The sequence below is a fragment of the Parambassis ranga genome, chromosome 21 (assembly GCF_900634625.1).
Source record: "Parambassis ranga chromosome 21, fParRan2.1, whole genome shotgun sequence".
Lineage (NCBI taxonomy): Eukaryota > Metazoa > Chordata > Actinopteri > Ambassidae > Parambassis > Parambassis ranga.
Genome location: NC_041041.1, coordinates 8,534,088 through 8,549,076, shown reverse-complemented (window position 1 = coordinate 8,549,076; position 14,989 = coordinate 8,534,088). Strand labels below are relative to the sequence as shown.

Below are 14,989 nucleotides of genomic sequence, written 5' to 3'. Positions count from 1 at the left end.
TAACAAAACAAAAAAAGAGCTTTAACATAAAACTGGTTGGTTGACTGCAGGATAGCACCCAGGACATCACATTTACATGTACACACGGAAAAGAAAAAAGAGCTTTAAAACTGCATGGATTCAACAAACCTGGGACTAGTCACTAAAACTACACACATTTCATACTGCAGCAGTCAGTGAAGTGATAGTTTGAGGATGAAACTTAAAAAAAGTGAATAACTTAAATGCTTATTTGTCTGTAGTTATTGTGCAAGTGGAATTGCTAGCCTTAGAGCATGGATTGAGTACAAAGTAAAGCAGGAATGAGTAAAGAAACTGCTGGAATTACAAAAAAAAGGACAAGGCACAGATGCAAAAAAAAAAAAAAGTAAAACCATGCACCTCATTTCCACATATGTACTGTATGTAGCATGTTTCAATGAATACAGGGGGTGTAATCTCAAACCTCTTCCCCCAAAAACGTGTCTAACTTCCAAGAGCAACATTATCATTTTTAAATGACAAACTCAAAACAGAAAAAAATTCATTAAGTGGTTTCTCTCACACATCCTATCTAACAAAAGGACATACTACATTCCCTGTAGTGAAGAATGTGCAGATTGTGCATACGCCAAGCACAATCCTGTTAAGTAATTTCACTACAAATACAACAAGTGAGATTTAGCCTGCAGCCATTACATGTCCGCAGGGATTTGGAAGGGGGACGTTTTTTGAAGTTTTAAATTTAAATCTTTACACAACTTTTTTTTTTCCTTGGCAAAACAGAGCCAAAGGTATAAATGGAGAAAATTCCAGGTCAGATAAATACAATCAGTGAACACACATACATGTTAGGTAAAAATAAAGTGACTTCAACATATAGAATGAAGAATGATTGTTGTTGAAAGGTTTGACCGATGAATAAAAATCCATTTTTTTATAGACAGAAAGCAAGGGGAGGTAGCTACCATAAGAACAAAAACACATATATAAATACAGCCTACATTTTATAAGTGGAAATATTGCATTAAGCAGCTATAGTGACTTGATGTATTTTTTTTTTTTTTTTTGAACAATGCAAACTGATTGACACCAAGCTATAAAATAACCTGTATGGCAATGAGAGAATATGAATCAATCTCTTGCATTACACTTTGGTTGTTGTAATCTCTTAATGTACATTCTGGAGCAAAAAGTATCTTTTTTTTTTTTTTTTTTAAAAAAAGGGGGAAATGCCTAAATTATTCTAATTTTATCATTTTAGTGATTTTAATGATTTTCCGGGGGAAAAAAATATATGAATGTCTGACAAACTGCTTTTACAAAAGAGCACATGAGACTTGTTTTGGCAAAATAGGAGCAATGAGATAAAGTGCCGCTGAAATTATGAACAGAAATGAATTCTCTTCCACCTCACCTGTTCCTTCAGCCAAATGATTCGCTGGTTGAAACATCAGGGGAGGAGTTCAGCTGAGATCTGTTCTCAGTGACTCGAACTAAAGAGAACTCTGAGAAGTCTGTGCTGTGTCCTCGAGCACTTACTTGTCCATTGGCAACAGTAAATTGTGAAGAGGACGCAGATCTTGTTGTCTGGAAGTGCGATTTGAAGTTCTGGTCAAAGGAGCTTATCTGAAAAGTCTGCAGTATCCCTTGCGGGGAGTCTGTCTTTTTAGAGGGCGAGACCTGCTCCAGAAAGTCCTCTTCAGCTGGGGACACTGCAGAGGGAGGCGTGGTCTCATCACCTGAAAATGAAAACGAGTGCTGGGAGTCCCCGACCAGTAATCCAAAGTGAGGTTTGTCTAAAGTGGATCGTAGCGGAGAGCTCATCCCTGATTTGAACCTGCTGGGGGAGGGAAACTGTTTCTCTGTGGAGAACAGAGGCTGTCCAGCTAGTGTGGGGTTTTCAGACACCAGGCTGAGACTCTGGCTGGTCAGATAGCTGTCGTTTTGACTGGTCCTCTCCAGTGCTTGCTGGAGAAATTTGGAGTATTCTTGCAAGAGACTGACTTTCTCAGTAGGCGGCTGAGCCTGGGCACTGGAGGCTCCGAGGCTCTCCACAGGGCTGCTGTCTGAAACATCTGAGGAATTAATAGATATACTTGAGGTCACCTCTGTGTCTGCCACGCTAAAAGAAATGTCTGCTTGCCCGTTAGCTTTGTTGGAATAGTGGTCCAACAGCGTCTGAAGAACCTCGTCTGGCAAAACATTCTTATCATGAGTAGTCTTAATATCTGTGCTGATCGGCTGGGGCTCGAGAATGGTGGCGGGGACAGTCTCATCAATAACGGTGGACACCACAGTTTGTGTAACAGACGGCTGAGAGGAGATGCTGCTCGTGTTCAGGCCATAATCCCGGCTGTTGTTAGCCATCGCAGCTTGAAGGTACCGCTTCTTCTTGAGGAACTGCATGGCATCGTCGTAGTTTGTGCTGCTGGTTGCTGGTTTGGTTGGTCCTCCTTGAAGAGTTTCAACTGATTCGAGTTCAGTGTTGCCTTCTACATCCAAAAGGCTTTGCTTGTCAACAATTTCAAAGGTGTACTGCGTGACTTTGCTATTTTCTTCAAAGGAGGACAAAGTGGACGAGCAGGGAGGGGTCTGCTCACTGGATTGTTTAAGACTCCTCTTTGGAACTTTCTTCAGGACAAGTTTAGGAGGGGTCGCCTCATCTGAAGAGATGTCCCCCTCTTGGTGTTGGCTAGCTGTTTCTTCGGGAAGTTCCACAGAGTAGTCAGCAATCACATACTCATGCTTGACTTTGGAGGGCACAGCATATAGAGATAGACCTTCAATTTTATTCTGTCTCTGTTCCTCTTTGTCCTCCGTTTCTGCAACAGCAAAAGCGGGCCCTTCTGTCTGGGCTGTAGCAGAAGCGCCTGTGATCTTGTCTGCACACTTTTGGCGCTTTTTCTTGGGCAGCGAGCACTCTTTGGCAACAAAGGGGGACCCTAAAGAATCTCCTTCACGCAAAGGTCCACCTTTACCAGCAGCCTTGTTTGTCTTCCTCTCTCTATTCTCATGACACATTCGTCTGTGCTTTAAAACTCGGTCTGTTCTGGAAAAGTACTGCAGACAGAAGCAACAATATGGTCAACTATTACGACAGGCAGACACAGTGCAGTAACAAAAACACTACACAACATACATGGCATATTGGATCAGTAAAGCTTTGACCTAAGATGGATCAAAACTATGTTTTTGTTGAATCCCACACAGATTTTCAGGTAGTTTTTTTGTGGTTTACTGACTAACTGACCGAACAAAGTATTTTGTGATCTGTGATTGGTGATTTTAAACATACTTATAAAGATATCTGCTGTTTCTGAGCAATTTGACTAGTAACCGTATGCTTTTAATATCATTTTGAATGCTCTGTCAGTTCATTAAGTCAATCAAAAGGACAGCAGAACACCATGATCATCCCTGAGGATTTGTGAACAAGACACATTTCCTACTTATTTTTCCTGAAAGCTTTCTGTCACGACATAAACAGAAAATAATAACAATTACTTCCATGCAGACTGACTTGGCAGCTGCTACTTTTGACTTTTAGGACTCAGCTGCCCTGATCTGATTCAAAGCGCCTGTAGTTTTTAACCAGTTTTTTTATTTGGGAAACACAAGACAGCCTTAACTGTACGTGGTCAATCAGGTTTACTGCACTGTGCAGTCACCCCACAAAGGTCATTGTCAGCTATATAAAAAAAACCCTGATTAAGTACCAGAACTGAAATTAAATGTCACATTTGTCAACATCTGAACTGAACTACCGGTTGGACATTATGTCTGATTTATGAGCATGTTGCTTCCAAAAGCAGAATACCTGGTGACAGTAGTCGCATTGGTAGGGCTTCTCCCCACTGTGTGTCCGCTTGTGTCTCTCCATGTGATACTTCTGAATGAACCTCATCCCACACTCATCACAGCGAAAAGGTTTCTCGCCTAGTCACAAAGACAAAAGACTGGATTAGGAGCGAAATGACAGAATCAAATCCTGGTGAATACTAATTGGCTGCTTTTTTTCCCCACTCACCAGTATGGATCTTCTCATGTCTCTGGAGAAGATATTTCTGAATGAAGCGCATGTCACACTGGCTGCACTGAAATGGCTTCTCACCTGTATTTTCACACACATATGACCATCAGTACAAACCATACATGTGCTGCTTTTTGTACGATATTATATGGTGACATATAAGTTCACTATTACCCTGTTTATATGGTCATTTGTATATGTTGGTATTAAAAATGCCACTGAATAACTCCTACCAGTGTGGATGAAGACGTGCCTCTGTAGATGATAGTTTGTTCTGAATGCAGCGTTACAGTGAGTACAGACGTGGGACTTGGGGTTTGGTAAGGCCAATGACCCATCATCATTAATGCTGAGAATCTACACCAGCAACAAGAACAAGGAGATTATTACTTCATTTTTCATGTGCCTCTGTGGAGCACTCACACATACAAAATAAACATTGACCAGGACCTTCGCTGGTGAGCGCTGCTTCCTTTTTTTCTTCTTGGGACACACCATCAGGTCCTTAATTGCTTTTTTGTCCTTCTTTATATGGACCGCTGGCTCAGACAGCTTCAGCTCCTGCTTGATGCTCAACTGTAAAAATCAGACCATAGATAGTCAAGACATTAAAAATGGCACATGGCCTACTTTAACAGCCACCCACCCAGACTGCTGCTGTTTATCCAGGACAGGCAGGTGCTACTGGGCAAGCAGGGGATAATCAACCAATGTGAGGACACCACAGAGTTAGGAGAGAAGGCTCAGGTCTTAAAAAATCTAGACATGCTGAGAGATTACATCTGCCAGCTGCCCCAACAGGGCATTCGTGCATCCTCCTACTGAGATTTTTACATTTATGTGGCCACTCTACATGATTTCCTGTAATTTCTAGAGGGGATGATGATTTAAAGATGCTTCCTGTGGATTATGTGAGATTATCTTCAATGTTTATACCTGAAATAGGTACCTGAAACAGACTTTTAAGTACAAACCTGCACAATTTCTATTCTTCAGTGATCCATAGTTCACAACAACATTTCTGGCTGATATCTCTTTCACTTTAAGAACTTCAGCAGGATTATGTTTTTACTCTGAGAATAGAGCCGTGCACCTTCATTTCAGACTGCTTTTCAAGAATATCCAGTCCTTGTAACTGAAAACATCTTTGGCATTATGAACTCGTACAAAAGGGAGATCTAAATTGTCATGGGTGTCAACACCCGAGTTGTGTTGAAGAAACTGGCACCCTGTTACAAGATACTGCCTACGATAGCACAAGAGCAAAACTCGCTGATTATCAAGCTTATCACAACATCAACTACGACCTAACCAGCATGAACTCACTGGCATATGAAGCAAGGAGGGCAACTTATTGGTGAGTTTTAGGGGGAAATGCACTCCCACCTCGCCTCCTCCCTCCTCCTCCTCCTCCTCCTCTTCTTCTTCTTCTTCGTCGTCATCTTCTCCTCCTCCACCATTCTTTGTGATCTCCTCCTGCATCATCAGCTGCTCCGGAGGAACCAGGTCATGAGTAACCAGCGAGCTACCGGTCAAATCCTCCTCATCGTCTTCATCATCATCATCCTCGGCCAAAAGAGGGTGGTTTGCCAGCGCTCGTTCCCCGAGAGTCATCACCACCAATCCTCCTCCACTGCCTAGACTGACCCTCCCTCCTCCATCGATTCCTCCACTGCTGCACTTTAGCAGTATACCTTCCAACTTGTCCTCAGTGTTCATCTTACATAGAGTACCTCTTGAGTCTGCAAAAGCAAGGGAATGGAGGAACAATCAGGACAATCCTACCTGGCTGAATGGTTTTGTGTTTGACATTAAGTGAAGGAGGATGTAGCTAGCACAGATACATTTATGAACTCTCTTTAAGTTTTATTGTAAAATTACTGGCACCATTACACCAAACGAAAATGATGCCGATTGATACTGAACCCTGGCAAGAAGCTCTTAGAAATGACTTAGGTATGAGGTATGATCCCACTCAGTTTCAGGTCTATTGCCCAAACAAAGCCTCTTAGTAAAGTATCAACTTCTCTAACTGGGTCAACTGTTGTTTTTGTAATCTTATCTTACAAAATCTGACAACACCTAAACTTGAATATTTATACATTTGCAACTTTTATAAGCTTAAGATGTATGAAGACTGGCTGAATAAGTATATGTATTTAAAATGTGGCTTACTGTCACACTACGTTGACAAAGGGATAGTTCCAGGTCTGTAGTATTTACAACAACAACTGGTTTTGTACATTTATATTGCAACATTACAACTGTGTTGATGTTACATGGCTTTACACCTAATTAGTTTAATAACTAACGTTTGCCATCACTTGATCTTCACACGGCAAAGCTAGCTAACGTAGCACTTGTGGACAGCTTAATAACAGGTTTGACACGGAACCTAAAACAGACTGAGCAGGACAGGTACATCTCTGTCACGGTTTAAACACACGCAGTAACGGCCACTTAGTCCCATATGTAAACACACTCACTGTGTCACTTGGGTTAAGGGGGGGTTAGATCTCTGGCTAGCCAGCTTGCTAGCCGCGCTTGTCAAACCTGCTACATCACATTTAAAACAAATGCAACAAAATATGCAGGAAAACAAGCGAAGATGTTTTCAAAATTAAAGCTCGGTTAAAACGTCATATGAAATAAACTGTCCAAACAAGCAAACGAAACAAACTTTAACGAATGTATACACTGGAAAAAAACAAAAACAGAAAGACTACCACTATCTAATAACATGTTTGTTGTTGCCATCTACCCAAACGTCCTGACTGCACATTTTACTCTGAAGGCCGCAACCGGAAATGGCATTGTACGCACAAAAACTTGAATAACATTTAAGGCCTGTTTGAAGCTAGTTAGCTGTCCGCTAACAACTTGCTAGCAACCGATGCAAACATTGCTCAGTCTCTTTTGATGTAATCTTCACTTGTCAGCGCATCTTCATAACAACAGTATGTTCTTGTGTGACTTATTCAACAATATGTTACAGCCCACATTAAACAGCTTACATGCCACAGAACATAACTTCCGTTTACACATTTCACCAAACTTATCAGTGGGGCTAGCTTGCTTTTCGCTAGCGCCTCAAGCTTCCTCAACCACTCTCCTCAATAGGCCATTATATTACTGCCTGCTAGTTAAGCTAACGTTCGCTAACTGGCTAGCCCTCTCCCTCTCTCTCTCTCCTTCCCTCTCTCCTACGACAAACAATAACAATACGTCTCAGTGGCGCACAAGTGATATATCTACTGCTAGAGCTGCATTGTTTTCTCTTACCTGCCCGTCTTAAAGCCGTTTAGCTGTCATGATTGTTATGCAAGACTACAGTGCAATGATGGTGTGCGGAATAATCAAATACACCATCACATTTCATGGAGGCATGGAAGTTTTTATTTGTCGCCATCCAGTGGTCACCATAGGTAAGTGAGGTGAGCGGTGCGCTCATATTCACGCTGCTGGATAATGATTCTCTGGCGACCCTGGTTCCACTTGAGCCTAAATGATGTTAAATTATCATATCTTAGCCTAATCAATTATTTCTAATCTGTGTTGTCATTATTGTTTTCACCATGATTAAGTAGTAACTTGTGCTTAAGCACACACAATGCGTTCAGTCTGTCACAGAAGGTAATTAATGATTTGTATTGATCTAAATATAGGAGAAAAAGCACGACCCAGTGTGTTGCCAATTAGGTTTCATGGAAATCAGTTTCCATTAGTCTAAATAAAGTATAGGTTCTCATGTTGTTGCTAAAAAATGACCAATATAAGACTGATTTTTCATATTTTACTGGGTGATCGCAGTGACAGTGCCTATAACTACGCGATGAATGTGGATGTTGACAGCCTGCTTTGCCTTTTCAAATTACCACGTTGTCATGTTTGATATCAGCGGCAGAAAGGCAATTAATTAAAGCTTATTATGACTTGACAACAGTTCTCTATGACATCTTTAGTGTCTTCAGACCATATGATCTCAATCAATTCCTCTCAAAAAGGTGGAACTACAAACCCCCCTTATTATGCATATATGATCAAATAGGATTAAAATGAGCATCAAGTGCAAATGTAACAATCATCAATGGTCATTCTTAGACTGAAAGCTTTGCCAAAAAATGACGTGCAGGGTCGTGATAAGATGATAGCCTCAGCCTGTCATGCCAGCCGTCTCTCCCCCTCTCTCTCTCTCTCTCTTGTCTCACACACACGTTGCCGTGAGGAATACTAATCAACCTGTTTGCCGACAAGTGCAGCAGCTCGGCGCGCAACTTAGGACTTCTCCAGTCTAGAAACGTATCTGCGAGTTGTAATCTAACCCTCTTCAATTTCTTTGTGTTTATGTAGTGCAGACCTCTTTCAAACGAACCATAAGTCCAGTTGTACCGGTGTCCCCTGTCCCTGTCTCTTCTGAGGTGCGACAGGCAGCCAGAGAGAGAGAGAGAGAGAGAGAGAGAGAGGATCTGGGGAAAGACGGCACTACAGCGCTGCTTCTAGCAAGGGAAGCCCCCACGCGTTGCGCGCCTGGATCACCAGTATATATATTCGCGTCGCGGAGTGCGTGTGCATGGGCGCCCGGCTCTAAATGTGTGTGCTGGCGCACGACGAAGCCCCGGGCTCTGTCCTCAACAGTTGCCACCGGAGCGGCGGAGAGGAGAGGAGAGCCAGAGAGGTAGTAGACTGAGGACGGACGGACGGACGCGGAGCAACCACGCCGCTCTGCCCGGCTCTGCTCCTGACATGCAGTCGCTCATCTCTCCGGTGACCAAGGCCATCCTAGTAGCGCTCTTCATCTTCGCCATACTCCTCATTCTGTATGTGATCCTCTGGTACATTTGCAGAGACGTGGACTGCGACCACGGTATTTGAGGATTCCGTTAAAACGGGAGTAACGGGAATATCACAATGGGGCGCACAGAGGAGCCCGCAGAGCCCAGGGTCATCCTGTAAGTCTGCTTGTCTTCCATTTGTCTTGTTTTTGTAGTTGTGTGGGCGTATTTTTGAGTGGGGGGTTATCTGTGGATGTCTCCCTATGTGTGAGTGTGTACACGCGCACATGTCTGCCGTGCGTAATGTTAACCTAAAATTGCGCTTTGGTTAAAAGGTGATGACCGGCGTGCGTCTCCACTGGCACCCGCGATATCCTAAACCTTTAAATACGCACCGACCCAAATTTCTGTTCAACTTGACAGCGACCATCCATCAAGGACGCGCCATGTGGTAGGGATACGGTGTTAGTGAATTCTCAGAGGTGATACAATGTCATCAGGAGGATATCGAACTGGTGTCAAACGGAAGATGGTGCTGGGAGCGCGTGTGGGCTCTCAATGAATGGAGTACGAAGACTGTCGGTGACATTGCGGTAAACGGCGTGGATGTCCCTTAAGGTCAAGAACAACAGTGTTTACTTTAGGTTGCCAACATTGTTCGCGCCCCCCTTCCCTCCCCTCCCCTCTCCTCTCCTCCTTCTGTATATCTGCAGCATTAGTTCATGTTCAGTTCATCTGGGTCTCTGAGGATGCTTCATGTTGGTATTTTGCGTCCAACGAGATAACAGGATTATCTCTATTGGCTCCTGTGCGTCTTATTCCTAATCTGTCTTGTGCCATGTTTTTGCGTCCTTATCATAAATGCTCCGCTAATGCTTTTACGCATAGCGCATTTTTTATTTCCCCTGATACTCCTGAACTTATTTCAACACACTATACCCAATCTCAGTGTAGGGAGATGTAGGCTAGTGATATTTAGATACTTTTACACACACACACACACACACACACACACACACACACACACACTAGACACGCTTAATGAAGGACTTCTCAATATTGCAGGCACGTCTCTCAGTGCTTGCATTGGCCTATAAAGCTATCAGACATGTGAGATATGTGATTGCCATTTTTATCATCCAGTTCTTAAGCATTTTGTGTCATCTGCATTAACACACAACCAGGAAAAGTAATGATTTTTTTCTTGTTCCAAAGTGGGGGATATGAAGGACACACCAAGGGCACTGAATTTTTAGAACATTTTAGCAGGAAAGTATTCATGGATTTTTCACTTGTGAGTTTCTAAGTCATATTTTGTATCCCTCTTGATAGACAGCATACATTTATGGTCTCCATAATGTAACAAAATAACAGGGAAAAGGCATAAAACTGGTGATTATTGAGGGATAATAACTGACTGAAGCTGATGCTGTTTTTTTATGGAACTCAACATTACAACACCGCCAGAGGATTTAAAACAGCGAAGCATCTTCCCTAACGCACCAAGAAAGTGCCAGTTTAAGCTTAAAATTTTTAAACCGCCTTATTTTGAGCTACGTTTGCAACACTCTAGTATTTAAAAATCTCAAAAAGCAGCCTAGATGCTGGATGCAGCCATGAGGAAGAAACCCTGCAGTCTCCTAAACTGTGTGTGTGTGTTCTCCTGCAACGAAAAGGAGAGTCTGCCCTGATGGCACATGCCCTCTTTGACCGGACTACAAAATGATTTCTGTCAGCCATGAGTAGATATGCAGCCACCCTGTGTCACCCACTCAACACACACACACTCACACATGCACCGACTGCAAATGACAGTTCTGACTCTATCAGCATCAGTAATGACATAATGGGAGAGACAGAGTCAAAAAAAAAAAACGTGTATGACATCTGCTCCAGGTGTTGGTAGCCGACTAAAGTGGTGTCCCGTGTGGGTGGGTTAAGATGGGGGGGGGTTGTTGTGTATTTTTGGTAAAGAAGTAAGGCAGTGTGTGTGTGTGTGTGAGAGAGAACGGGTGTGTGACAGTGTGGGAGGGGGTTAAACACTGACATGCTCCAGAATGACAGATGAGAAAAAAAAGTGGAGCAGGGAAGGCTCAGCGGGACTCAACATGGGAGACAGGTGTGTGTGTGTGTGTGTGTGTGCGCACCAGTGTTTGTATATGAGCACAAAATTCACTCAAGTTTATTGAAAATGTTTTCCCTCATTACACACACACATGTAAAGTGTGGCGCTGCAGTGTAACTGCTGTGTAATAGCAGAAGTAATTGTTTAATGTGTGTGCGACCTAAAGCATTAATTAAACAGTACACTCACACACCACAAGGAAGTAACACAATAGATTCCACCTCAAAATCTTCTATGAAAGGTATATTTATACCTGCAGAGGTCAGAATATTTTTTGGGTTTCGGGAGATGTGGCAAGCTAAATTAATCCACATATTACATTCACATAATCAGAAATATACTCCCCGTATGATGGTTTACATCCAGTGTGGAAATGTGAAAAATGAAGCGGTTTGGTTTATAAAATAATACTGCGAAGACACTAATAATTAATGTTGTATTTAGGTAAGAATGTGTCTCCGTCTCAAAGACCCTTGAGTGTTTTTATTCCAGTCTAATTGATGCTAATCCTAATTATCATACATTTCCTGTTTAGATGCCCTGTTACCTGGAGGTTTTGCTTTTGGCAATGTTTTTTTATGATAGTTACCAGAATATTCCTTTAAAAAAACAAACAAAAAAAAAACATTGTTTTGATTTTAATTACATTTTGCACTATAAGCCACAGGCTGAGAAAAAATGACTGTTTTTTTAAACATTAAATATTAATGTTCCTATTTAAATGACACTTAAAAATGTGTCATTGTTTATATGCCTGAATCACACAACAGTTCATTTTTGATGCATCCTTGCACAGCTTTTTAAGATTCTCATACTTATAACTTGTTGTATATAGTTCTCACCATTAGCCTTAAACATCCATTATCACTCAAAATGTATTGCTTATTAGAATTTAAATAATAGTATGAGGGAGAGCAGACTTTTATTCTGCAAAGATTTAAAATATTACAACTTTGTGCCAGCTTCTTCTTTGAGAATGTCCTTTTTCACATTGCTCCATGTTAAGTACGAGTATGATCTGCACTCATTTCTGGATCACATGACTGAAGTAATCACACGTGTTCATCAGTTCCAAATTCTCATTTTCTGCTCTTTTTTTGGTGCAACTCTGAACTTATAGGCTATTTGTCACCACAGTCCTGACTTTTATCGGTGTCTCTCTTTCACAGTCATCTACTGGTAGGTGTAGAAAAAGAGTTGTAGCTCTCTACTGCATGTCTGGGCCGTCCTGTTACGTGCCACACACTACATTTCTTTCTTCTGTACATAAAGGCTCAAAACTGCCTCAAACTCTAATCCTAAAAGCAACTCCTAGCCCTCCAACAGCCCCTGAAAGCCAGGTCACGATGACCCAACGTCACAAATATTTCCTCACTCTGAAGGTCTGTAACTCAAATTGGCTCTCAGGAAGATAGAAACACTGGAACACACACTCTGTCTTACACACACACACACACACACACCTCAAAGCCATAAAAATAGATTGTGAGTGACTCAGCCGTTATGTAAAGTCCATCTCTGATAGGGCCGCCTGGGGCTGTTTATGTCAGTTTAGCTTGACGGCACTGGAGCTGAGGTGACACATGTCTGCTGTGTCCGAGCTTCAGTACACATACACACACACACTTTCTTTTTTTTTTTATTAGAATATGCGTGCAAGCCTCCTTCCCACTCTTCCTTCCTATCTGTGTCTCCGTTCCCCAGTGTGTGTCCCCCTATGGACAAAAACGTGATACAGTCAGGGTAATAGACTCCCTCCAGCACAAACAGCCCACATTATTAGCATTTGAGCACAGACTGGGACGGAAACACCACATTAGACATGAATCACATCCTCCAACCCTCTGGCCAGGTGGACAGTTCAATTGATACCGGTAAACAGGAGCAACCTGAGATTTGAATCTGAAGCAAGACTGCTTTCTGTATCTCACACCACGTCAGCTCTCATTTCAGTCAGCTTACATGTAAACATGTGTCCTCACTTTATTTCCTATAAGTATGAAAAGAGACCTTTAGGGCCCTGTTGTGGGTTTTGTATAAGTTCAGGGACTTTTTGCATCCACATTAGTATTTTTTTTTTATATATTTTGGGAAGACCTTCTAAATATAGGTAACGGCATATTACATGTAATCGTTCCACAAATAAATCAGAGGAGGCATCACATTCATATGTCAGGGCAAATTCTGATTTAATTTTCCTTGACACAATTGCACACCCAAAATGAAAATGTGTGAGTGTGTGCCACTGCATGACTGCACCGAGGGGTGGTGTTTTTGGGTTAAACACACACACACAGACACACACACAAACACACACATACTGGAGTGAGAGACAGGCGGAGAGAAAAGCAGAGAGGCAGAAAGTGAGAGAGCGAAAAAGATAAAAGAGTCTCCTCACAGTCCCGTCTCAGTGACAACAGGTTTCAGACAGAAACAGGAACACACACACACACACACCGACTCACAGACTGTTAAATTAAACGTGTTAAATACTGTGTGTAAGAGTTTGTCTCGCTGTATGTGTGTGTGCGTTGTGCAGAGTTAATGACAGTCTTAATTGGTGCAAGCAAATATCCCTCCCACTGCTCCTCATTCTACATCTACTAATAGAAAGGCATCCGCTCCCTGAAGACTGTTAGGAAATATTAGTGTTGGGATGTACACAAATTTGTGTCCTTCACACACAGCTTGCATGCATAACAATGTTAAGACGTATGTGCATCTATACACACAATAAAACAATGTCTTCACTCCAGTCATACAAATGCACATTTAGATTTGTGCATCCAAGCTTACTCCATCTATTCTTCAAGCCACCTTAGTCCACTTAAAGGCTGTGGTAGCAGCAGCAGCAGGAGGAGGCATCCAGGAATCCCTGACCAGCTGATTCCTCCACCTCCACCTCCTCCTAAGGGATCCCCAGGCACTCCCAGACCAGCTGGGAGCTGTAATCCCTCTAGCAAGTTCTGTGTCTGCCCTCAGGGCCTCCACCCAGCTGGCTGTCCCTGGTACACTTCTGAAAAGAGGCACCCAAGGGGGGATGCTTATCAGGTGCCTGAACCCTAAAATTGCCTAAATTAGGTGCCGTACACGTAACACGACACCTGGATGCACTTTATTACTTGCAGGAAGAAGACTTCAGGAAGTTTTTGAAGATATCTGATATTTGCAGAACTGCTGTCATGTTTATCTAACCTGAACACAGACAGAGAGGCAGTTCAATGGATGGTGTGGAAGATAGCCTACTATTGACTGCTGTAAACAAGCGGCTATCTTTTCCTAATGATAGAAGATCTAATGATTTTGAGGAATTATAGATTTTCTTAGTCACATCTATCAAGCAGAGGGAAGGATAACATGTAACGAAGGTCCCAGATGGACAGTGAATCCATAGATGTTGTTATGATGTGGCTGTGGCAAAAACCTCCAGTTCCATGTTCATGTTTACAAGTTGGCCTTTGGTTTTTCTCCCCATGGAGAACCTGTGTCAGCTGCATCTAAGGCGGCACAACAATTATTAAATCTGCCCACATAGACTCCATTGCCTTTTCCCACCCACAGCTCCTTGTGCACATCCGGCCATCTGTGGAGTGGGAGGTTGGGGGATTTCTGTCTCTGAATTGCCTCTCCTGGGGTTTATTCTCATTTTTTTTCTTTTTACTTACAAGCTCAGTGTTTGTGGTTTTTCCTTTTTTTTCCACAGAGGGCTGAGGTTTGGGTTGAAAACCAATGCTGCTGTGGGCCAATACAGCCCTTTGAGACACTTCATACTGGGTTTCACAAAACAACAGCAAACAAGAATGTGGTGATGTAAAACAACACCTTATCAAACTGCAATCACTTTTGTACAGAGAAGTGGTTTATAATATCCTTCTTTGCCAATTAAAGTGTGTGTTTCTGGGCAGGATATGAAGCCAGAAGACAAGCTTATACAGCTGTGTCTCAAACAGTAAGACGTGCCAGTGCGAGAAAGATGAAGGTGTTTATTAATGGATGATAATTTCAAATTTTGTGGCTGAATGCACAAATACACAAACTCCTGCTAGTTACACAAACTTGACAAATTAAAAACAAGCTGCA

The 14,989-nt window shown here is 42.3% G+C and overlaps 1 protein-coding gene across 2 annotated transcripts; it reads right to left on the bottom strand.

The window, feature by feature from the left end:
• Positions 1–1,096: 1,096 nt before the first annotated feature.
• znf148 (zinc finger protein 148) lies at positions 1,097–7,392 on the bottom strand. 2 transcript variants are annotated; one of them, XM_028394029.1, is made up of 7 exons: positions 7,295–7,392; positions 5,339–5,754; positions 4,463–4,588; positions 4,246–4,369; positions 4,010–4,093; positions 3,800–3,918; positions 1,097–3,042 (listed from the first exon to the last, which is right to left on the bottom strand). In XM_028394029.1, exons 2-7 carry the CDS (start codon positions 5,729–5,731, stop codon positions 1,405–1,407), a joined length of 2,484 nt encoding a protein of 827 aa, XP_028249830.1. In that variant the 5' UTR covers positions 5,732–5,754; positions 7,295–7,392; the 3' UTR covers positions 1,097–1,404. The 2 variants fall into 2 exon arrangements, with proteins under 2 accessions (XP_028249830.1, XP_028249831.1); XM_028394030.1 differs by having other exon boundaries at positions 5,399–5,754.
• Between the last annotated feature and the right edge of the window lie 7,597 nt (positions 7,393–14,989).

Coding starts and splice junctions, on each gene's coding strand:
- znf148 (XM_028394029.1), bottom strand. CDS start 5,731: ATGAACACTGAGGACAAGTTGGAAGGTATACTGCTAAAGTGCAGCAGT. Junction 4,589..5,338: donor CCTCCTTGCTTCATATGCCA/GTGAGTTCATGC, acceptor TGATTTTTACAG/TTGAGCATCAAGCAGGAGCT. Junction 3,919..4,009: donor ACATGAGAAGATCCATACTG/GTGAGTGGGGAA, acceptor CTTTGTGACTAG/GCGAGAAACCTTTTCGCTGT.